This window comes from Cornus florida, unplaced genomic scaffold (genome assembly GCF_030987335.1).
Source record: "Cornus florida cultivar Cherokee Brave unplaced genomic scaffold, ASM3098733v1 CherokeeBrave_3.0.0_Hap2_Chr02, whole genome shotgun sequence".
NCBI lineage: Eukaryota > Viridiplantae > Streptophyta > Magnoliopsida > Cornales > Cornaceae > Cornus > Cornus florida.
In genome coordinates, this window is record NW_026775572.1 from 90,581,551 (window position 1) to 90,607,380 (window position 25,830).

At 37.2% G+C, this 25,830-nt stretch overlaps 1 protein-coding gene across 2 annotated transcripts; it reads right to left on the reverse strand.

The window, feature by feature from the left end:
- Nucleotides 1-3,525: 3,525 nt before the first annotated feature.
- On the reverse strand, nucleotides 3,526-25,830 carry LOC132295455 (nuclear pore complex protein NUP155). Of its 2 annotated transcripts, none has more exons than XM_059793723.1 (13): nucleotides 25,088-25,830; nucleotides 24,335-24,504; nucleotides 15,529-15,655; nucleotides 13,422-13,684; nucleotides 11,478-13,137; nucleotides 11,160-11,372; nucleotides 10,730-10,977; nucleotides 10,183-10,594; nucleotides 9,844-10,049; nucleotides 8,222-8,570; nucleotides 7,183-7,401; nucleotides 6,235-6,560; nucleotides 3,526-3,771 (listed from the first exon to the last, which is right to left on the reverse strand). In XM_059793723.1, exons 1-13 carry the CDS (start codon nucleotides 25,244-25,246, stop codon nucleotides 3,654-3,656), a joined length of 4,470 nt encoding a protein of 1,489 aa, XP_059649706.1. In that variant the 5' UTR covers nucleotides 25,247-25,830; the 3' UTR covers nucleotides 3,526-3,653. The 2 variants fall into 2 exon arrangements, with proteins under 2 accessions (XP_059649706.1, XP_059649707.1); XM_059793724.1 differs by lacking the exon at nucleotides 25,088-25,830 and adding an exon at nucleotides 17,392-17,754 and having other exon boundaries at nucleotides 24,335-24,429.

Consider the following 25,830-nt stretch of genomic DNA (forward strand, 5'->3'; position numbering starts at 1 on the left):
TAACACGAATATCAAGAGAGTAGTCATTGGAAAAAATGTCATCATCATCAATTTGTATCTGGAGATAAGTTTCATGCTCCAATATATATTATTCTTCATTCACTCAATAACAATTTATTCTGGTCACTGCTTGGGGTTAATAATGTTGGTTGTGGTGCTAGGATTATATATCATAAATTTATTCTGTCATCATCATCAATTTATATCTGGAGATGAAAGTGAGGCATGCAATCCTCTAATCTGGAGCAGATTTCTGCTACAAAAAACACGTACATACATTCTTTCACATGGTCCAGTGAATAATTGAGTAAGATTTTACACTAGTCATCTTATTTGTCATTTGATATTCCACAACCTGTTTCATTTTTTCCTATTGTCATTCTAAAGGAATTTCTATATGTAGTATATTATATGTGCAATTTTCCGTGAGAGCAAGATACTAAAATGTATGATGCTTTAATGCATGTTATTTGTTTTCTGGCATATCTTCTTGCTTCACTGCATCTAGAGATTCTACACACAAGAAGAGCAAATCTATGGGTTTTAGGGCAAATCATTTCAGCCTCCTCCTCCATGGCTGTTCTCGTTCTCAACTCTGAACTTGCCACCACCCCTCCCTCCCCCCCCCCCCCGCTCTGTCTGCAACTGCAAACTACAAGAATCAGAAGTTCAAAACCCATATATTTTAGTTTATCTATCTGCTGAAAGAATCAAAAGTTCAAAACCCATATCGGCATCCACAATCACCCTTTGTAAACAACACCATTAGCAGACCCAAGATCCAATTGAAAAAAAAAAAAAAAAAAAAACCGTGTAGTTGCAGGTTCTGTTTGGGAGAGCATAATGAAAATTGATGGAGTCGAAAGAGGTATCTAAGTCTTCAACCCAAAATCTGAATCTTGTGAGGAGGTTGTATCGGCAGCAACAAGATCGGACCGATGGCGGTGAACGTATCAGCAACAAGATCGACGGCGAAAGATACCGGTCATCTCTAAAACCTCTACACGCCCATGCAAGAATAAAATCGTGGCCAAGCTTGATATATATATATATATATATATATATATACAGACCACTGTCGCCATCATTTAGATGCTCCATCGACGGCGAAACCACCATTAAAGCCGGCAAAAACAAACTGACAACTCCAAACTACAACAAACAGTTCAAGCAAATGAGACCCACTTCGGTGATCATCCAGCGAGCTACACTTCCATGCATGTGTATTTAGTGAGCTTCAAAGCAGCAACTGAACGCCGGTGAACTCCATAACCAACGACGAGCTCCACGACTCACATGCTCTGATGAAGATGACAAATCACTGAGCTTCGGTGTACTTCTGGTCCCATGACCTGCATGCACACGGCGTGTTTCAGTCACTGCTCCTATGAGCTGTACACCGGTATGCTTCATGTCCCTAGACGGCAATAAGGAATAAGCTCTCGAGACCCACTTGGATGACAAACCGCAAAGCTCAAAACTGATTCTGGCGAGTGAGCTATGACGTTGGCGACGACTGAATTAAGAGCAACCCAATTTCAGTTCGGCAACGTCCCAAAAGAACTCAACCCACTTCGGCAACATCGCTGAACCAACGGGAAAACACACATACTCCGACAAGCTTTCAAGCAACTGTGTTGGTTACGGTGACTGTGCTTAAGTCGCAAGCATCGGCGGTGATGGTGATTGTGCTACAATCAGAGACTTCAATGGAAACAAGTTGCAGTTCAAATTCATCATTAGTTCGAGCTTATAGATTTTGATTTTTACTGAATTTAAAGAAATGTTAGCTTGGGTTGAAAATTTCGTGTGGAGACATTTTGCCGGTTTTTAAATCGACGATGTGCAGCCATGGATGACACGGGTTCTTATCATTGCCGCTGTCCTCCGTTGCGAGCTTTGCCTGACTAAACTGAACTTCACCGGACTTGGAATCGCCATCCGACTTGGGTGAAACAATCTGTGTCTGTGTGCAGAGAGAGAGAGAGAGAGAGAGAGAGAGAGGGGAGGGGGGTCTTTTATGCACAAATGTTGAGGGACTTTTGTGCACAAATGGTGAGGGGGTAAAATGAGAAACAAAATGGTAAAATGGGGTTTTAAGTTTACTTTTTGTAAAAAGTTGTCAGGACCAGTTATGCACTTTTTTTAAATTTTGTGGACTTGCATGTACTTTTTTAAAAAGTGGGGACTTGTTCTACACAAAGTCTATATATCAGGAGGATTTTTTGCACTTAACCCATAATATTAATATAATTATTAGTTATATATGTAATAGTCTAATTTTATATGGTTTGAGAAATTTTGTACACAAACATATTTTTTTATCCATTAACACTTAGAATAAAAATAAAATTCATTAACACTTGGATTTAAATTGCAAGTACTTGCGATGCAAATGTTAAGAAGTCTCTAACCATTTGTTCAATATGTTAAAGTATCCTGTATTTCACTTACAAAACTATCTCCATTAATATATATATATATATATATATATATATATATATATATATATATATAATTCTTATGTAGAGATTTTATTTTATTAGAGTAACTTTTATTAGTATTATTATTGTGTAAAAAACCTAACATTTTGATGCCTTGGTCTCTCTTGCCCTGGTAATATGTGTTTTGCTATATTCATTAATGTATTTTTAACCGAACAACAGTGTTGTACTTGTCTCAATAGAACTTTTATAAAATCATGTATTTGACAAGTTCAAGTTTAATTCAATTCAGGATATGTCATTGTGTATTTGGCCCAAAGTCGGGTTTTAATTGTACACTGGCCTGCATACACAAGCCAATAATCTGAAAATTACAATTCAAATGACATAGACTGTTGCAAAACACATACACAATTTACAATAATCTGAAAAATACGTTGTATGAACTGTTTTCTGAAAAATAAATTTACAACATTGGCTGTATATTGTGCACTAATCTGAATTTAACATTGCCACTTATTTGAAACACATCAATCCAGGGGTGGAGCCAGGATTGCAAAGCACGGGCGACTAAAAATAATTAAAACCATAATTAAACAAACACCTGCAAGAATGCAAGATATATATGTTCCTTATCAATAAATTCATCAGAACCCCGCACTCCGGTGGACTACCACAAGGTGAGCTACAAGTACACAATCTCTCATCGTTTGGGTGTGAAAAATGCAAGTGTTGTATATATAAATTCAACGCCCTTCTATGACAGAAAGAGTTTTAAAAGCATGAACCTATTAGGACCCCACACTCCGGTAGACTACCACTAGGTGAGCTACATGTACACAATCTCACATTGTTTGGGTGTGAAAAAGGAGGTGCACAATCTCACATCATTTGGGTCTGGAAAATAAAAGTGTTGTATATATAAGTTCAACACCCTTTTAGGACAGAACACGTTTTAAAACTGTGAACCCATCGTAACTCTGCATCCTCTACAATTCTTTAGTTATCACTTGTTCAAGTAATCTGAATTTTTTTCAAATAATTGGAAAATTTTGTTCAAGATGGATATAAACAACTCATATTTTGGTAGTAGACCCTTACAAAGTGGAGTGGATATATTTGATGACATTAAGCATAACATTTTTATTGCGTAACAACATGGAATAAAACCACAGCATCTCTCATACACAACAGACACAACTGGGACAATCAAAATCGCTCAAAAGAAAAAGGACTCAGCAGTGACTCTTCAAGTTCCCGAAAACCTCGGCAGACGGGCTCCGTTTGGTTCTGTGGAAGGGCCAACCTACGCACCTCAGTCATATACCTGCCAATCAAAATTCATGCAAAAAGAAAAAAGAAGAATCAGAACTTGTAATTGGAGTCCATTCACTAGAAAAAATGAATATATTTATATAACACCAACAAGCTACAAATTTGGAAATGGATATATTACAAGTTGGGAAACAACTTATAGTTTCCCCAAAAATATGAATACAAGGAATCTACAATAATTTATACACACACACACACATATATATATATATCTTTTGAGAAAATTGCAGAAAATAGAAAGATAAAAGAATGATGAATCCCTCTAATGCTATAGTACTTGACTCAACTTCTCTCCCATTCATTACCCCCAAAACACATGGTAAGCATATGATCAGGAAAAAAGTGCCATTATTACGAAAGGGCATTCTATCAATACGAGATTAGTCACCAAAAGCTATGTTACATGGACTCGGGTGCTTGTCGGGTACAGGTATGTATCCATGCGTCGCATGTGTCAAATCTCTAGACCAAAAGACACGTGGACATTGCTAAATATTCATTTTATTTAGTTAGTTTATTTTATTTTCTACAGTAAAGTAATGTTTTTTTAATTTAATATAGTGTTCAATATAGGTTTAAAGTGATAATACATTCAACTATAGGTACATGTCCTTCCAAAAGTGTCGGATACATATCCCATACCCATGTTGGAGCAATATGTGTCTGACAAGGGTCCTTCACTACCTTTGAAGAGTCCATGTGTCATAGCCCAAAAATATTATCGATAGACTCTTTCATTTAAAGGGACCATTACTTGATGCAACAGAACAGGCTTGGGGTTGAGAACATGAGAATGTAGATTTAAATTTAAGAGCAGCAACTTCTCCAAAACCAATGAAAAGGTTAGGTCTGTCTCAAGTTTTTTCTTTCTCCCAGGGTAACGATAGGCTCAGCATTGAGTAATGACCTTATTTAGACTTTCTTTCTTTTCACCATGTCATCACTGTCTAGGCATCCTACACATATAGTGTTTACCTAGCAAAAGTGGGGGAAAATAAAAAGAAGAAATATCTACAAGTAACATGCGATTTAGTACATCCCAAGATGCTAAAAAAAGCTTCATAAATTAATCCATTCTTCAAACATCAGAATTCAACTAATTCACCACAAAGTGAAAATACTTGTTATTACTGCCAATTTAGCAAAAGTTCTCAAGATATATCCAAAAATAAAATAAATAAAAGAGTAAAAAATAAAATAAAATTCTCCAACTGGGTGTGAAAACTTGTGCCCCAAACCAGAGTCTTCAAATATTCAAATTTCTATATCAATCAACTCTCTTCTGATCTGTGCTACATGAACTCGGGTACGTGTGTCGGATACGGGTATGTATCCATGTGTCGGATGAGTCAAATCTCCATACAGAAGGACATACGGACATGGCTAATTATTGATTTTATTTTCAAGATTAAAGTAATTTTTTTATCTAATATAATGTTCAATATAGGCATTTAACACATTTTAAAGTAATAATATAATATAATGTTTATTGGATATGTTTTTTAAGTAAATGTCCAATCAAAAGTGTCGGACACATATCCCATACCCATGTCCGAGCAATATGTGTCCGACATGGGTACTTCACTATTATTGAAGAGTCCATGTAACATAGCTTCTGATTAGAAACATGAGGAAACAAACATAATTCAAGTAGGAATTTTTCAAATTTTGTGAAAAGGGTAAAAAGGCCCTTAAAAATTAAATGTGGGATTGAAAGCACAATGACACCAACAAATACAGCAGTTCGGTTCCAAAATTGGTTCATGGCAGGCCCAATGCCATGAGCCAATTTTTATCAAAGGAGAACCAGTGAGTCTGGTCTAAAGGAAGGAAAATCAAATCCAAGACCTCGACCTTGTCAGGCTGGGGACTCGACCAGCGATTCTACCATCTTGGGGTTAGTCCCATTCAGAACTTAGTAAGTCATTATTTTCTTGGCGCTGCAGAAATAAAGTACTAATTCATATCAACGAGTTTGTAAACATGTCCATAGGGTTTAAAATGATTGTGCCAGCTAAAAAAAAACAAGGAAATCACAAAAACTGATTGTCCTAAGAGAAAATGGGCTTGTTGAAGGCCCGCGTGGAGGGCCAATTGGAATTGTACATCTATGCAGCACACTGGAATCATACAAATGCCAATGTCAGATTTTCTTTTTTTAAACTTTTGCTCAAGTTCAGCAAATTAATAACGTGTCAAGGTATGGTAAGAGTCTAAGACACACATGACCAGCTTAATAGTTTCATGAATAAGTAACCTATAAAAATACATGAACAACCACCAAGCATTTTCCCAATTACTAGGGGTCGGCTACATCAATCCTATGTTTCCATTCCGCCATATTTAAGGCCATAACCTCAGTAAAGTAACTTGTATAAATCAATCCAGAAAAGAGACTGCAACATTGGATATTTCATGGAACCTAAACGGAACGGAAAAAGAATAAGAAATTGACCTGTTTGCTGCACTAGTGATCTTATCACGAACCCCTTGGTTAATGGCTGTTTGCTCCGGTAAGAATGTTCCACCAAGAATGAGAGATGCTCCAGTAGCGCTCGTACCCATTCTCTGCGCAAACACGGACATTGCCCATTCACGAAGTACCACCAGTACTGATCGAAGGAGACGTAATCTTAGAATTGGTGATGGCAAGATCACTCCATTTGATAGCAGTTGGTCATAAGTATTCAATATAGGTTCTATTGCACCCTTGCAAGTGGCAAGAAGAGCCCGTGCGATATCTTCATCACCAACAGATTCAACCCCTGACGACAGTCGTTCCTACAAAAGAAAAAAAAAAAACTGATCAATTTAATTAAACAAGTAAAATGATATGTGAAGTAAAACATATTTGTCATCACATCATGAAGATTATCTTTATGCCATGTTTGGTTGGAGGGAAGGATTGAGGAGGGATGGATGAGAGGGGGGATAAAAGAAGTTTTTTGTGTTTGGTTGGAAGGAAGCACCCCTCCTTCCCTTGTAATTTTCTATCCGCCCAAATTTGGGGGGAAGAGAGGAGAGAGCAGGATTAAAACCAACAAGTTTTTAATTTCCATTTTTAACCTTGTTGCATAATTTGGAATGGATATATAATTTTATATAATTAGGGTATATTAGTAAAAACAATATAAAACTCTCTCTCCCTTCCTTCCAACCAAACAAAAAAAAAAAAAGTGTCACCGCATCCATCCTTTCTACTATCCATTCCATCCAACCAAACAAATGAGACACTTTCCCTTCCCTAGAGATGCCTCATCCATCCCTTCCCCTCTCCCTTCCATCCATTTTTCCATCCCTCCAACCAAATGAAGCATTAGATAATAAATATTAAAAATAAACAGCTTAAACTGCTCGAGAAAAGAAACTAAGTAAAAGGAGAATACAAGGAAGAAGGATGTACCAAAGCAGCCTTCTCCAGGTGAAGACACAGTGTATCTAAAGGTAAAACCGCGCCATCTCCAGGATAAATGTGGGAACCAACCCTCTTCAGTACTGAACATGCTTCAGCAATGCCACCCTTCGAAAGAGCTTGATCAATGAGTCTAGCCCAGGTCTCTCGTACAATGCTACTATCAGCATCACCGGAATAGTTTGCAAAGTACAGCATCTCCAGACATATCTGAACACAGAAGGGGAAAATCAAGGAATCCCATTAAAACTAAATTTTATTAAAAAATTAATAATTCAGTATCAAATACTTATACAAACATATATATACATAGATAAATAGAAATATATATATATATGTAAAGATAGAAAGATAGAGAGGGAGAGAACATATAGATTGTGTAATGCCCATGTCTAGGGTAAAAAATACGCAAAATTCGAAGGAGTAAACAACTAAATAAGTGAAAACTTCACAAGTACTGCGCTATATGATAAGGGAATGACAGCCAGTAAACAGATTTTATAACCAAGAAAAACCAGTACTCCCTCCCTCCGCATGTGACTAACATAAATATGAAAAAATCTTCAAAGGTCATGAATGCAAAAAGAAATTTCTGTCCTATTTTGGTGGAGCAAGAAAGAGACGGAGAGATTATAAAACTTAAGATAGAAAAACCAAATATGTGATAAAAAAAATAATAATAAATAAAAAAAATTAAAAAAAAAATTTAAATAAATAAAAATAAAACAACTACCGCAATAACAGAGAATAATATAAATGCCTAACTTATGGAAGCTGCTCTTTGATTTAATCAGTAAAGGGATATCACATCCTCCCTTTCCCTCTATGATTACGTTTATTATAGAATCATTTGGAAAATGTAATAATAATAATTCAAACAAACACAACAATGCAAGAAAGCCTTCTTCTACTATGTGAACATATTGCAAGTGAGACATATATCATTCATTATATATTTACCCCAAATAAACGGGTATAACAAGGAAGGGAGATGGAGGGGGAAGAAAAGTGAGGGGGCCAAAAAATGTACCTCCCAGAGCTCAAAGGGAACTGCATATTCATTATACAGTTGAGTGATACTCTTTAAATCCAGTGATAACTCTTTCGCCTTTTCTTGTATAGATTCTAGAAAATTGGCATCAAAGGGCCTGCCAAGTAAAGATTCAGCGGGAGCAGATTCAGATGTGCTAGCAGAAGCCTCTAACCTAGAGGCTATAGCCTCCAATTCCTCTTTGATCTTAATTTGAAACCGAAGAACAGCAAGCTTTCCTTCAAGCAAATCCATCAGTCCATCATCAGAAGCACGGGCTGAACCTACTACACCATCACTGTTGCCTGCATTCTTTGCTTGCAGAACTGCATTGCTTAGGTATTGACGCCTGACATAGAAAAAGTGAAAGAAATAAAATTATCAGACAGGAACATGGTCAAAGTCCTATTAGGTCATAACCCCATTGCAAATACAATTGACTCGAACTGACCAAAGACTTTTTCAGCTCAACTTCGTACAGATATGGTGTCCATTCTAGACAAAAAACATAAAAATAAAAAAATAAAAAAATAAAAAAAAAATCTAAAAACAAGTATTCATTTGTATTAGGTTGATAACTTGATTAAATTCACTCTCTCTGGCTCAAGTGAATAATTCACATGGTTATTTATTAGATGAAAAGGTTATCTAGGGGCCATTGCTTGGTTGAAGCTCAGGATGTCGAGTGTATTCCCATCAATTTGAGTTCGAGAGCGGCAACTCTCTACAAATATTACCTAAATTAAATTTGTAACTAATCCACCCTACCAGCACCCTTGATTTACAGGGACAAAATAAGTAAAGGCCAACTACAAAAACTTTATGGAATCTTAAGAAGCAAAAGAAGAAACAATAGAAGTTACAATTATTTCTTCCAGAAGAATGTAAAGAGGAATAAATAGCAAATGAGGTTATAACCAGAAGCAGATGAAATAGGGGCAAAAACCTCCAATTATTTAAATGCGGAGAGTACAAAATAACACCCCAAGAGACATTTCATCCCTAAGTAAGTCCTCCAAGCAGTGAAGCCCCATCATGATGAGGAAATTGCAATTGAATTTGCTTCTCTAGGGAACCACACAAGAAGGTAATCCAAGGTTATACAGATTTACAGACCCCCTTTGCCTTCTCCAATAAAATATGGCACTGCAATATTCAGGAATATATATATAGATATAGTAATGCAATGATTCTAGTTATCTGCTATCTCAATTGCAAACCAAATGAGCAAATAGCATTTCAATTAAATTCAGTTAAGTTGGAATCCCAAGTATTTCGGTCTGAATCCTTTTTTACACGTCTCCTTGAGATAATCGAGTCTTCACTGCAAAAACACTCCTTTTTCATAATGGATAGTGTGAGTTGTTTAAAAATAACAATGACAAGGAATATAGACATGAATTGCAACCTAAATCACCTAATATCTACTTCTCGGCAGTAATAACGAGAATAGCTGGGTTGGCTCAACTCCAAGTTATATATTTTTAACATGAATGCATGTATGACATGGTTTTCAACGTGGACACTCCTCATAAGAAGTGTTAAACATGCATACTTGATATATTTTCATCATTAGAGAAAAAAATGTCATGCACAGTTCTTATGCTAGTGATTATGAGGACCTCTGTTCTAGTGTAGGGGCATCCCCAGCATCTGTAGAGCGCCTTTCTGCCAGTCTTAACAATAGATGAGCAGCAAGAACATGCTGACGCTTCAAGACATAATATCGTGCCAGAAGCTCAAAATATTTTGCTTGATTAGCTGGAATAGGTATTCTTGATTGACCAAGTGGAGAAGTTGCTGATGCTACTGAAGACACAGCACGAACCTAAGAAGAGAGAGACATGCGGAAGAAATAATTAAAAAGATAGTGCTCCCACAAGCAGATGTCAATGCTTCATATCCAATAATTTTTAACAAAATAAAAAGACATATTAAATATAAACAGTTAAGGGCAACACCTCTTGTACAGGTTCACGGCCAGCACTTTGCAGAAAAGGCACCAAATCAGGGCCTCCATACTCCAATAACTCGTTTTCAAGACCTAAATCAATCAATGTCCGATACAAATACTCGTGAAATAATCTGTCAGGTGATTGGACACCAAGTTGAACAATCTGACATACATATCTTCGCCTGGAGGCCGGATCAAGTACGGATTGTGTCACTGGTCTGATGGGAGACCCAAATTCCCTTCGAGAAGCTTCACCTTTCAGGGAACGCAAAGCATGGGTGATAATCTCATAGCATTGCTCACGCTGGGCCAGTGCATGTTCCCGAATTCCCGCCTCTATTTGATCATTGAAAGCATCACCAGCGGGATCAAGAGCCTGTGCCTTTTGCAGAGGCAAGCGAACCACAGCTTCATAAAATCTGCAATGTCCCTCTCATGTAAGGTTTGAAATATAACATTGCAATTAAAATACTATACTTATTAAAATTAAATTAAATTTAAAAAAAAAAAAAAAAACAGCAGCTTCAGTCTTCTTGCATAATAAATCAACAAACCTCAAGTCCTCAAAGCGTTTACAAACAGTTTGCAGATCTGCAGACTCCGGAACTGAACTTAGGTAGTTGAAGGCTTCTCTAGCAAGACTTTCCCTCTCGACAGTATCAGCAGTTACAGCAGCTCTCTCAAGACATTCCACAGCTAAGTAAAACTTGTAATCTGACTCCTTGAAATAGCTCGGACAACCTTCCCGTAGTCTCGCACTAATATCATCTACTGTTCCCCTGCCATCAGGACCAGTGTAATACTGGAGAAATGGGCGAAATCTATGTAAGAGAGAGGTTCAGCATAGAGTGTGACAATGCCAGATAGAACTTAAATAAGCTTGAAGACATTATCTTTTTGAAAGGAAAAAAATAAAAATAAAAATAATAGCTGTTTCCACTGAGATTCATTTTGGGGGTCTGTTCATAGCTGACTATGAAATACCTCCATAAGAGCAGATATAAGCCTTGTAGCAAGTCGATCACCCTCCTCAGAACATACTAGCTGATGAAATGTTAACTGAAGTAATGCCTGCCTCAAGGTAGCATCAAAACCCTGAACCAAGCGTGTTACATGGTGCTGTGAAAGAAGTTGGAGCAAAAACAGAGCTTCACCACATCTAAGGAGTAATTGCCTGATGCATTCCATAGCCCTGACCTGCAGCATACAGTTCAAAAGTTTTAAAATTATATGACGTAATAGGGAGGAAAAAAAAAAAACAACAACAACAACGAGCACGCAAAGCCCTGGATTCCAACTAACCTCCATAGCAGCTAATTCTGCACGACTATATGGAAGCCGCTGCCTTTTATTAGATGTACCACCTTCACTAGACTCGGCATCCCGAGAGTAAGAACCAAATAAGTTCCGCACCATACTTCGGTCACCAGCACCCAGATCTGAACCAGTTCCATATAGAATTGAACCAGTCAAGTCTCCTAGACCAGCAACATAACCATAAAGTCCCCGTCTCTGATTCCTTCTAGATCTTAGAAATTTCTCGAGCAAACGAATTTTATCTTCAAGGACTTGCATTGCCTCAGTAGAAAGTCTACAAACAACTATCCCATTTTCAGGCATACCGTCGGAAGAACCTAAGCCACCTTTTGTGATCATAACAGGAAGCTCCCACAAAGGCAAAAGCAATCTTGATGAGCACAAGCAGAGCCCTTCATGGGCCCCTGAAAACACAGGCTCAGCCTCTTGAACAACCTGTCCCATGCTAAACCCCCCTGCTGCAGTTCTAGTATTTGACATAGCACCACTACCTTCAAGTTGTGGAATTCCAACAACTCTTGGGTCCTCAAAAGCCTCCGCTGCCTTCTCAGCAACAACGTTGCTGATGAGGTTTTCTGTATGAACTATCCTTGCAGCAAGCATTAGACACATTGCAGCAGCCTCTCCGGCTCCAAAACGATTGAAAAAGTCTTCCAACATTGATCTTGGTGTGTTAGACTCTAACAACCTCCTCAGGATGTCCACTGGCCTGTTGAAAACTACTTCCATCATTCCCATGGTACTAAATATGACAATTCTCCTCCTTGGTAAAATATGTTGGGTTGAAAGATCACCTCTAGCCCAAAGTTTTCCTGATGCCTTTTCACAAGACTCCCATGAATTATCAAATCCAAAGAATTCCAGTTGTGAATATAGTGACTGCACAGTAGCTGCTGTATCTGGTAGGGGAAAAACATCTGCCACAAAAAGCATTCGGCCATCAATGGGCAGGGAAGATACAGACTCCCGTAATGCCCGTGAACTCCTCGCACCTGTTCCTAAATTACCAGATGAAGATTGTGTGCTTGATTCCCTGTTAACAATCAGAAGAGAAGACATGTTTGATGGAGATGAATCAGAAAGGACAAGAGTTCCAGCAGAATAGTATGCTGACTCAATCTTGAGTGACATATCTTCATTCTGAGATCTACCAGCAAAAGATACGGCTCCAAAGGCTAGCCCACCACCCACTCCCAAAGGAGGAGATGGCCTGGTTGTTACGACTTTTAAGCAGCTTGGCTTCTGATGATTAGTGTTAAATCCACCTAAACCTCCAACAGCACTACTATTCCCACTAGATGCAGTGGAAAGGTACATTCTTCTGCCATCTGATAGAACAGCAACAAGATGCAGCCACTTTGATTCCAGTGTCGATAATGGTGTAATGCAGACTATAGATGTTTTTGCTGATCGAGGAGCTCTTGATCCAGCAGATTGTCTACCTCCATAATTTGCATCCCTCTGATTGATCAAATTTCTCTCCTCTGCCACTTTCTTCAGTGGACCATCCCCATTCAACCCCAAAACAAAAACTTGAATTTTCATCTCTTCAGTGCGTGCGTACAAAATGTGTCTCTCGTTATCAACAACCATTTCAACAATAGGGTCAACAGAACCAAACTTGAATACATTAGGTACAACCCACCTGAATTAAAAAAGAACAAAAAAAAAAGGGAGAGGGGAAGAAAATCCTTAAGTACATAAGAACTAAACATAAGCAAGAGTTCAGATTTCAGCTAAAGGTTAAATAAAACAGAAGTAATATTAGACAGGATGCTCATGGAATTCTAAAATGAAGCATTACTTCAACCCTTTGAACGTCTTACAGTTGAACTTAGGGTTGATCAAACCTCAAAAAGTGAAATAGATGGCAAAGAAGTTTACAGATGTTTATATAACATGACTATAATAGAAAGAGACACAAGATACCTAGAAATGACGCTTCCCAAACCAGCAGTTAGACAAACTTTACGACAACGCTTCTGCCAACCAGAACCGGTTGTATAATGCATTTCGTAAATGTGGCCATCACGTCCAGCCATGAAAATATGACCTCTATCAGTACAAGTGATACATGTCATAGTGACTCCATCAGATGGTATTGTATACTCAGGCAAAGGCTGTAGTAAAACCTCTTCATACGGATCTGTTCCATCACCCCTTCCAGAACAGCATACTCCTACAAGAATCAACTGACCAAAATAGAAGGTAAACGTAAATAACTAAAACAGGTAGCATAAAATTTAGAAAAATTTTATAGCAATAAGACTAAATCCTCAAAGGGAAAAAAGCCATTGAGGATCCCTCCCAGAAGGGAGAAGAGACAAAAATTATACATAAATGAAATTATATTAAAGAATGAAAAACAATTGTACACACACACTTAAACGCATTTTCAACAAAGAAACATGTTTTAGCTACTCAACAAATTGGAAGAAGTTTAAACAATTATCAGTACTCTTACTTTAGAGCCTCATTTTTGGTTTGCTCAAAAGAGAAAACAATCTGGAAGCACAATATAAACAGCTTGAATTATGACAAAATAGAGAGCTCAAACATATAGCTTCGAAACAAAAAAACAAAGCAAAATCAGATAGAAGAAAGCCACTGGCACAAATTTGCCTGAGTTATAACTGTCACTTTCTGCAGCCAAAAATATATATATATCATAGAGAAAGATATTAAAGGCTGGATCAATTTCTAAAGCTCAAAAAATGTGCAAATCATAAACGGAAAATATAAAAAGGAACTTGAATTATGTAATGGAAAAATTATGCATGCCAGATATGTATACATAATCAAATATCAACAACATAATTTCCAAATAAAACATCATAGAAAAATTAATTTTAGGGCTGCGAACAACTCAAGCGAAGACACGTTTTAACTTTAGGCTTTGTCAAAACACATTGTGTTAATGTGCTCAAGACTTCAACCTCATTCAGACTAAAATCATCAAAAAGATCGAGGACTCAACTCAGCCCCATTTGAATAAACAAAGCTTGGTGTGGCTTGACTCATGATAGGATCAACTTCTCTCCCACTGAACTTTTATCAGTTCAATTTTTACAACTTGTATAAGCTTCATGGACTTCAAACAAGCAGAGAAATAAGAAATTGAAGTGTGTATTTGGTTGGCTTTTTTGGTTTACCAACCCCATTTCACGAACCCAAGTTCAAATATTTTAGAACAGACTGAGCAGGGGTTAATTAGTTCGGACTGAAGGCCAGGTTGGGTTAGGTTAGGATTGAAGATTTCATACACCAGGTTGAGCCCGAGTTGAGCCGCCAACCCGCTCAAGTTTCACCCCTACATCAAAAGCCTTGCCCCACCTCAATATAAGAATTCAAAAATATTTATGTTGAAGTGTGTATTTGGGCCTAGTAAAGAGCCTCCTAGTGAGAGAACTATGCAAGGGCGGGGTGAGGTAGAAAAAGACGACAGGCACACTTGCCACAATGTCATGCTGCGTCAGACCATGCTGGGCATGCACATATCTCTCAATCCATTTTGCCATTTTTATTTTCACGAGGCCAGCGTGATTCCTAGTTAAGAGCTTCCTAGCATTTGTGTTGTTACACAATAAGGCACCATGCCTATGTTAATCATTCAAGCTATTCCAATGTCCATTATGTTCTCCTTCATCCATTTAGTCTTTTTAACCATCCAGTTATCAAGATATCATAGAAGGATTTGAAAAGTCAAAATAGGTAGTAGAGAAAAAATAATAATAATATCTAACGAAGAAGAATTGAAATTCAATACATCATCCAGTATACAACTGTACATTTCAAAAACCAGAATTTAGAAGATCAAATTGGGCGGGAGGAAAAAATTACTAACTTAGAATAATTGCATTTCAATACATCATCCAGTATACAACTGCATGTTTCAAAAACCTATGATAAAATAAAATCAAATAAACTAGATGAATGGGGTAAAAGGCAAATAAAATCCAAACATGGCATTACTGGAATATAAGTGACTTCTAAGGGCCACAAAAGAGAACCAAAAGAGCCAGGGAAATGTTACTACCTCAACAGGAGTTGCTAAGACCAAAAGATACTGGATGGCTTCAACGAAAATGCCAGGTTTAGCTTTGGCCAGGCCAACAGCACAGATAGCCTGTTCCTCACCACTATATTCAGGGCATTGACCATCCCTATAACAAAAATCAAATATTCAACAAGAAATGAAAAGAATATGAGCTATAAAGATAAAAGCATGCAAGGAACCTTCAACAGAAGCTAGAAGACAACTAAAAGTTTAGGTAACGTAATCAATCACTTATAAAAAAAATAAAAGAGAGTACTCAATCAAATACTTTTCCAATAAGTATACAATACTCAATGGAATACCTCATATCAGATCAGTGAGTAATTCAAAAGCTATTTATTTTGGTGCCCTTGAAATCCAAGAATAAGGAGTGAAAATCAGTTAGATATTAATTTTTTGTTATATTGAGTTTCAAAGTATTTTTCCAATACTCGCCATACCAGTAACTAGATATCTGTAGCCAACATGCTTCGACATTTTTCATTGAACTGATTGTTATTTTAGATCACTAACAAAACTTTCTTACTGGAAGAAAAAAAGCAAGACCAAAACCCAATATTTGGACATCACAACAAGGAAAAGAACAATACAAGAAGAGAACACCTTAATTTTTAAGTCCTCTCTTGGACAACAGACATTGTTTATCCTTGATCTAATAAATGATAAAATCAGTTCAGGACAGAGGCAAAGTAATAAAGTTCCTATCAAATAAAGAGAGCCATATTTTTAGAATTTGAGGTGAAACAAACCATAGAACAGAAGTTTTTTATGCTTGCTTATTTTAGTGGTAGGTGGGCTCAAATATATTCACCCAAATGAAGAGGGGCATAACAACTTCCATAATCACATTAAGCACACTACTTGCTCATGCCATAATAATGATTTCTATAAATGCCACTGTTGCCAAAACAGAAAACAACTGTCCCATATTTTTATTCCTTTGCGTCAAATCCAAAGAGAAGGAAAGGAGTTAGCGGAAGTGCTTCCTAAATTATGTGCCCAATATAATCTATATTCTATACTACTTCTTTCTGAAAAGAAAACTAAGGTGCAAGGAAACATTTGTGCAACATCTGAGGTCCAAAGAGTGCAATCTAGTGGTACCACAGTGGACTGCTGCCTTGGGAAGCATCCTTACTCTTGACAACCTTAGAAGGAGACGTCAGATTGTGGTTAACGGGGGCTACATGTGTAAGAAGTCGGGTGAATCTGTCAACCATCATCTTATTCATTGCTCGGTGGTGAGGGATGTTTGGTCTATGTTTTTGGTAGGGTTTGGACTTCCATGGATTTTTCCAAAATCCACGGTGGACTTGTTAGAGACTTGGAAATGGTGTACAGTAGAGAGCCGAGTCAGAGATGCTTGGAGGGCTACTCCCCTTTGTATTTGGTGTGGTTTGTGGCGCGAGAGGAATAGGAGATCCTTTGAGGGAGAGGAGTCTCCTATTTGGGCTCTTAAATACAATATTCTTACTTCTTTATTCTTTTGGGTCAATGGGCGGGATTGTAATTCTATGGATTGTCTCTTGGATTTTGTTGAAAGCTTAAAGTTAAAGGGTTGTCCTGGATGGCTTTTGTCTCCTTTGGAGCACTCCCCTTTTGAGTGCCTTTAATGAAATCTTACTTAAAAAAATAAAAAATGTGGTACCACAGTGACTAGGCTAGAAAGTATGTGTTTAGTCTCAATTGGTGATAAATAGTCCAACTGCAACATATCTAAAAACCAGCTACCAACTTGCTTTATGTGTCCTTGAAGAAATCTATGTATTTGGATTGTTGCTTGGATCATCAAAAAGGAAAAACAAACTAAAGCTCTTGCAACATAACTTATATAAGACAAACCTTTGGCTCAAGCTGACAAGCATTGGGTTCTGTACTCCGCAAAGATATTTTGTAAGCCAAAACTCCATTAATCTCGCAAGTTAGCAAAGGCTGTCCAGCGGATGATAACCACGACTACAACATTATCCATGTGATCTTTCAGCTCAACATTTCAGGCAAGTGCTTTTGAGCTGTTTTAAAGAGTGTAAAAACTAAACCAGGCCAAAGTCCATTTTGAATCCCCCCTTTATGAACTACCAAATCTTTAATGACTTGTCAACAAGCCTTAAAAAAAACAACACTATACTCAAATTCCCCTCCACGCCAGCAAATACATCCATGATGTAGTCAAAAAGAAGTTCTGATGCAATCCCAGCTGAATCTCTGAAAGAACATCTAGGATTCAAAAACGAAAGAAAAAGGGAAACATGCAAAAGTCCAGATAAAGCTACAAAAGATCTAAAGCTAATAGATAACAGTAAATTTTCTTAAGATCAAGTTTGCATAATGTCACCTTAATTATACCAAAAGAAATAAAAGATGCAATGGTAAAAGAATTTTAAAATTTTTTAGGAACTTCATGTAGGTGTCCATTCACCAAACAAAGTCAATCTGCTGCCTAACATTACAAGTACAGGCAAGCAAGCAGCAATGTTAATTATTTCATGTACTCTCTCTTCAAGTGCAGAGTTTTGCATGCTCCGATTTGGACATTTAGACTTCAATGTTAAATAAGAAAGTTCTCACTAACCAATCAATTATTGTAATTTCTATTTTTTTTTTTTATAAGTACGTTGTAATTTCTATTATGTGTTTCCAACAAGAAGGTGAATTTTTATGGTTAATACAACACCTATTCATAACCTACAAACCAACGGGTCAGTGACCTAGCGGTATCGGTCTCTTACCTCCCAAAGGGAGGTCAGGGTGTTCAAGTCTCAAAAGAGACATGTGTGTGTGAGTCCAACTAGGAAAAATATTCATAACCTACAAAGAACCTTGTCTGCGGCAACTCCATTTCAGCTGTTGCTTGGACAGTTTAACAACGTCGCAACAAACTAATCAAGTAGAGTGGTAAAGAAGTTGGCATTACCATACCAGTTAAACGCTAACAGAACCCTTTCAAAAGAAACATTAGCAGAATCTCCTAATTGATGCAGGAAGTAAAGGGAGAAGAAATGTTTGTAGTCAATCTCAATATTCAATAATCACCAAAGGTGTCCAATTCAATATACCAATCCCTATAATACACGCGCTGAAACCTAATCAAACAAAAAAGGGCAGCCAGTGCACGAGGTTCTTGCCACTGCGGTAAACCCTAATCAAATGCTACTATCAAATAAACCCTTCAAAAAAAAAAAAAACCTAAATTTAGTTAGTCCAAAATAAAAATAATAAATAAATATTTCAAACAAAATTTATCAAAATTCCTAAAGTTATCCTTCTCTGCCGCTTCTCCAAGAGTAGAGGCAAATCACATGCAGCTCATACTTTGAAGTCACATCTCGTTCTCCGTCAATTTTCCCCGACTAAGAACTGTCCTCCTAAGAGTGATGCTGATAATACTGCATCAAAAGATTAGGATGAAAAACACAACCTACTGCTCAAAAGTATCCTCGACGCTATCCATATATTGTGGCTGAAAAGTGGAATAACTACCATTGTTGCTAAAGAAGATGTAACTCCACCTATAAGAATACAACTTAACAAAATAGGAGGCTCAAAAGTGCCTCCATTAGGTGACAAATATTCCACACGGAACATTGGATTATTACAAATATCTGATGGCAAGTTAAATAAATATGCAGTTGATCCGGATATACGAATGAGGAGAAAAGGTCCAATGACTAGAGCATGCAAAGCCTAGAAGGAGTTGTGGGTGTACACAAATCAGAACATAATCTCCTTCAATGTACGATTCCTATTATGAGCATATACAATTAGTTCACAATTTCTATTACTCAAAGCAAAGTTGCATATTGGCATGAAAATCATGAAAAATCTGAAGAAAAGAATCAGAAAATTTAAATGGACAGAAATATAGAGGCAACGGAATATGGTCAATGGGCTAGCGATAGAAAATTCAGATAAAATCACAAAAAATAATCAATTTTTAGTACACCAATTGACCAAGCTATCATATATAAACTCTGTTATGACAAACGCAGCTAACCCAAGCAACAATCACGAAACACAACAAAAAAGTAAACAAAACAACACAAAGAACACAAAGGTTTATACATGGTTCGGCAAAGCCTACGTCCTGGTGGAGATCCGACGAAAATCTTCACTATGTGTAAAATCGGAGATTACAAGTTTCAGCCACTCACTCTGTTTCTGTACGATTTTCAGTCTCTCTCTCTACCCACTCTAAACCCTAAACACCCTTATATATCCGGCTACAAGAGAGTACTCACTAGGGTCCACAGCCCACAAGCAAAAAATGGGCTTGGGCTCACACAAAGCTCATCCAATGGGTCGTCAGGTCACAACGCAACCCAGCACCAACTTCGGGCCATAACATCACAAACTCCACGATAGGTAACAAGTCCCAAGTGTCCAGGTGCACTCTTACAAGACAACTAACCAACTTTCCTACAACTTTCTTAACAACCTCAATTTCCCTATAAGTCAAAATGAAAAAAAAATTAAATTAAATTGTCCTTCATAGTGTCCAAAGTGTCTTCCAAAAATTGCTTTTGTACTTGATATCCTATCTGACACAGTGGAAGTAGTTAAGCTATGATGTCCATTAATTCTTACTCTGAAGACCCATTCCTTTGTTGTTCAAGTTGCTCATTGAATAATGCATAACTAATCTTCACTTATGCAATTCTAGATGTTCAAGGATTGTACCTTTTGTTCTAGAATCTAGATCTTAGTAAATGAAGTCTCATTTGTATCATGAACGGGCTAACAAAAATAAAATAAAGACAATACAATTAGGTCCGAGCCACGACCCCCTTTTGGATGCTCTCAAATGAATACTTACTTATCAAATAAATACAATTAGGGATTCAATGGGATTCTCAAATGGGATAAACCAAACGAGTTCTGCATCATGAACTTTGTGCCGCACACGTCACTTAGGCTCTGTTCGGTAAGAAAGAAAAAAATTGGATGGAAGGAAGAGAAGAAGGGATGGATAAGGCATCCACAAGGAAGAGATTGTGTACTTCCTTCTTTTGTTCGGTTGGATAGAAGAGAAAAGAATAAGCTCATAATTTACTATGTTCGTTAAGAGAGGAGGAAAAAGAAAGTTTTAATTGTTTTACCATTATATCCAATAATATTTATAATATTGTAATTCATAGAGGATAGTACTGTAATTTAAAATTTGTATAATTTAGGATAGTTTTTAATTTAAAACTTCTACAATAGTCCACTTCTCTTCCCTCCTTTCTTCCACCCATTTTTGGGCGGATGAAAATTTGTAAAGGAGGAAGGATGGGTCATCTTTCCTATTCTCCTTTCTTTCCTTGTATCATCTCTATCAAACAAAGGAAGTTCGTTCCTTCCTTCCTATTTTCTCTCCACACCTCTTCCTTCCTTCCTACCGAACACAACATTAGATGTGTTCTAGAAAGTCATGTAGGAGTGAATAAAGAAATAAACTATGGAAAAAAAATACAAAGAATTGAAAGAGGATCAGATTCTATTTATTTGTAATTTTGTCATGTATCTGAAACATATTTCTTTGGAGCCAAGCAATGAAGTGAGAAACTATATGACTATGACTCTAGATTTAAGTCGATGGTGTGTTCAACATACTTCATGGGTGGCAACTTAACTGGAGGATCATCTAGTGCTACATCCTCAGTTGTTTATATAACACCAACTATTAAATAAAGACTTTCCACTTAATAAGGGAAGGGGGGAGGGAAGCGAATCTTAGCAAGCTTTATAAGGCCGACTAAGCCAGTTGTGAAGAAAGATCTTCAAGCTTCCCTTCATTCGTTGATAAGTCAAGGTCCCATGTCTCCGAGTCAGCCCACACTTTAAAGAATCCTACACCCATGGGCATAGAAGTGTCGGAGCTCCATGGTTAGTGACTTCAGGTAGGGGAGATTCCGACACCTTACTAGATGGAACATGAGGAATTTTCTTAGTTACTTTTACTTATTTTTCTTCTTTTGCCAACACATGTTTGTCATCGCGAGACTGAAAAGACTTGTGTGGTGCTTTAGAGTCCTTTTCTCATGACTTTGTAAGTCTTAACATGAAACTACCATTATATTTAAATAGCACCGACCTCATAAATCCAAGAGTGACCAACTTGCACATAGGCTTCATTCGTCGGTAGGAAGTCTCACCATACTTTATCTGAATAGGCATCTATCTGGATAGGAACCAAACATCTCTCTAAGACTGTCAAGGAATTTCCATTTTCCTATGCCACCCTATATGGTTTTAGGAAAGGTTTATATTAAAGTTTCATTCTAAGAAAACCTGATTGAGACATTGCTTTATCAATAACGAATATTTCCCATTGAGAAATGTGCGAAATATGTCAGCATGTTTCCCAAGGAGAATAGATGGAATGTGCACTACTCATTGTTGCAAGTTTAATCTTTTATATGTTGAGTGGTCAGGTGCCCTTTTGGTCCTTTGTAGTTTTTTTTTTGGATACGCTCCCCTTTTAGAGGACCTTTTATAACACTTCCTTATCAAAAAAAATTCTCCTATTCAACTCATGAACCCAAAAGAATAAAGAACTAAGACATTTATCAAAAAAAAAAAAAAAAAAAAAAAAAAAAAAGAATAAAGAACTAAGAATTAAGAATCTTAGCACCCAAATACGAAACTCTCCTCCATCAAAGGACACCTATTTCTGTCCTGCCACAAGCAAAGGGGGGGCTGCCCCTCCAAGCAGCTAAAGCTTGAATCCCCACTATACATCCTTTCCAAGCCTCTAAGCATGCTCTTCATGGAATCCGACATGAACCAATGAACACCAAAAATAGCAAAAAACATGGCTTATTCATCCCTAGCCAAAGGGCAATGCAAGAGAAGATGATTCACCAAGTCATCATAGAAGGAACAGACCACAAATCTCAAGGAAAGGAGTTCCCCTCCAACAGCCTCATATAGAAGGAATGCACCTTGAATCTCCCATGATTGGAAGACACCGAATACCATTCATCCATGGATCTAGAATGCAATGAAGATAAATATGTTAAAATTCATGCACACGGCGTTGGTGTTTAGGCGCAAAATCAAGGGTTTATGGTGATAATAAAATAAATTACTGGGGAGATTTTTTTTTTTTAAGGTAATTACAAAGACAAAATATGTAGATAATGAAAAGTAAAGTTGCAACTAGAGCAATTAAAGGGGGTTCAAGAATGAGATCCAATTAGGACCTTTAGCAAAATTTGTTTTCTTTCTTTAGTCTCGCTAAACAGATAAAATGCCAGTAACAATTTTTAAGTGAAGTAAGGTACATGCACGAAGGTCCAATGAAGCTACCCAAATAATGAAGGCTAAATCCCACCTTTTTCTGATTTACTATTGAACTGGTTGGATTGGCTTTGTAGATAATTGGTATTGTTCTAATCCTGTTTTGAAATTGGACTTACTTAGTTCTTGTGTCCAAACAGGGCTGGATGTAATTCTGTATTGTTTTTGGATTGGACTGGAGCGAAAATGGACTGGACCAAAACAAATAATCCAATCAGGATCCAAATTTGGGTTGCTTTTTTAAGGACTGATCCCGGGATTGAACCGGTTTGTGGATCGCGTTGACCTTAGTTTATAAATTAAACCGAATGCTTGCATTTACCAAGTTGATGGAGCAAGCAAGCAGGCTTATTTAGTGGTGAACAAAGGTGAGGCGACTATGAAATGGCTGGCAATGAGATGATGGTGCTCCAATAACAAAGATGACGAGATGTGACTCCGAAGAGGACAGATTGTGAAACTAATGAAGGCGGCTGTAAGCGGCATATATTCTCGATGGTGCAACGGTAAGGAGACGATGCCAAGAAGAAGAAGATGATGACGAAGGGACTAGTGATTTGTGACGACAATGCAAAGCAGAATTTGGAAACCACAACTATGGTTTCCGACGATGACTTGCAGCGGTGCTTATAGATGCTTGCGAGGGTGAAGGGAACACGTGATTTGGGACTTCGGTAGCGGTTATGTCACAATGGGGTTGTTGATTGGTCAGTAGTTTGGGTTTTGCTTTATATGAAAACTATTTGGTTGGTTGTGTCTCTAATAGTCGGAACGCGAGTGGCAAACGATGATGGTGCTTCAAGTTGGGGTCTTATGTCAGTGCTATCTGACTTTGATTTTTCGCTCCATACTCGGATCTTTTACCCTGATACCAATTTGATGTTGGACAAAAGGCTTTATGTAGGACAATAGAGAACATAGAAGAAGAATAAATAGGTGAAGAGATATCTGTAGTCAATCTCAATATTCAATAATCATCAAAGGTGTCCAAGTCAATGTACCAAGCCCTAATATATAGGCACTGACATAAACCCTAATCAAACACTACTCCCATATAAACCCTAAATTATGAAAAGACAAAAATAACCCTAAATTTAAATATTGAAATATTAAAATAAAAATATATATTTAATTTAACACAAACTTTATCAAAAATCCTAATTTCATCTTTCCCTGTCCTTCTCCAAAAGTAGATTCGAATTATTTGTGGCTCATATTATTTAGTCATATTATGTTATCCATAACTAGTTTTCGAACTTAATTTGAAATAGAAAAAATGATTTATTCATATTGTAGAATTGTTATCATCAGATAAATATTAGATTCATATGTTCTCTGAATGCACTCTCGTAGATGCATCATGTTTAACCTATTATAACAGTAAGTTCACTCCATAGTACGGCAAATGACTGGATGATCAAACGAATAGTCATTCATACAAAAAAAGAATCTTTAAGAAGTGAAACAAGTAAGTACTCATTTGCCAGAAATCAATAAATCTCACCACTTATCGAAACGCCAAAGAAACAAAGAGTTGTCTACCGATGCCCATGCTCTGCGTATCTCTGGAAATATTCCACATAAAGCAGTTCCTTCTCCACCAGCTGCATTATATCTCTCAATAAGCACATGAGGCAACTCCCAAGTGTCCGCCACTTCAACCAAAGGAGGCCACTGCAAAAGCATTGAACAATGTGAAGGAAAAAATCCTTATCCAAGCAAGCATACAAGCAACAGAAAGTAATCAGAAGCAAACAGTAATTAGAGATTGCACTGATACCACAACACTATGATCAATGGAACTGATAGATAGTATCATCTGCAAGGTATTGCAGCTAAAGTTTTTTCAATATCACGAGTGGATTCTCCTCCCATTATCCCCACCCAAAAAGACAGAAGAAAGAGAGAGATGCTTTACAGACTTAAATACAACATGGATTGGCTTCAAAAGGGACCCAATTAAACATATTCTCATTGACCACATATTGTACTCACTCCAAAAAATCAAGGATAACCCAGCCTTTTTTTCTCCCCAATTTTGACAATTTTAAGGAGATAGGTCCATGTAGACAAATCCCCATCTAATGGTGCTTCAAGAAGTAGCAAATTGTGACTAAAACAGCACGAAAATAGAAGATGCAACACCATTCTTTTCTTCTCCTAAGCTTTCTCAGCAACCAAATGACAACTTTCTTCGAAAGAACATAAAAAGACGACGGAAATCAAAGCAATTCTTATATATGAGGAAAAAAATTACCTCTCTGGGATGAGTTGAATATGGATGACTAGCGTATCGGGAAGCTTCTAGGGCTTCTTCAAGGTCGAGCTGAGCTGCTACATCTCGACCAATGCGGTCACTCACTACGAGACCAGCAATTGCGACATCACGCATCACAATCTCGTTATCCCCAGACATCTTCTTCCTTGTATGATGCTGTGTTAACCCTAATTTCAGAACAGAAATTGACCGGTGAAATGCTAGGGCTTCGAATTGAAATCAAAGCCCCAGACCGGATGACGGAGGAATGTTGGTAGGGGAGGAGAATTGTAGCGTTGAAAAAACCCGAAAATTTTAGAGGGAGAGAGAGAGTGTTTTGGAGGGAGGATTGAAAGAAAGGTAGGGTTTTGTGGAGGGGTTTATTATAACAGTGTAGTGGCGGGCAAATTAAGCTATGTTTGAAACCCGGACGGTGTCGGATTGTTGTAAGAGTACTACTGTTCGACCCGGTTTAAGTCGAGTCAACTTTTTTTTTTTTTTTTTTTTTTGCCAAAAATTTAAAAAAAAAACTCGGGTTATTATTTTTTTTAACTTATTGCCAAACATACACACCTACTAAATCAAAGGAGCATAAAGCTTTTAGCAATTCACTGTACGAATTTAGTTTTAAAATTTAGTTTTTTTTTTTTCTTGAATAATAATTTTTGAACTTTTAATTTCCATTACATTATATGCATTATCATACTTCTAATCTAAAAAATTATAAAAATATATATATAAGA

Bases quoted from the DNA above. Each gene is read 5' to 3' on its own strand.
- LOC132295455 (XM_059793723.1), bottom strand. From the start codon at position 25,246: ATGTCTGGGGATAACGAGATTGTGATGCGTGATGTCGCAATTGCTGGT. The intron at 11,373-11,477 runs GTTAGTTGGAAT...TGTATGCTGCAG, and splicing joins CAGAATTAGCTGCTATGGAG to GTCAGGGCTATGGAATGCAT. The intron at 7,402-8,221 runs GTACATTTTTTG...TTCTGTGTTCAG, and splicing joins TTCCCTTTGAGCTCTGGGAG to ATATGTCTGGAGATGCTGTA.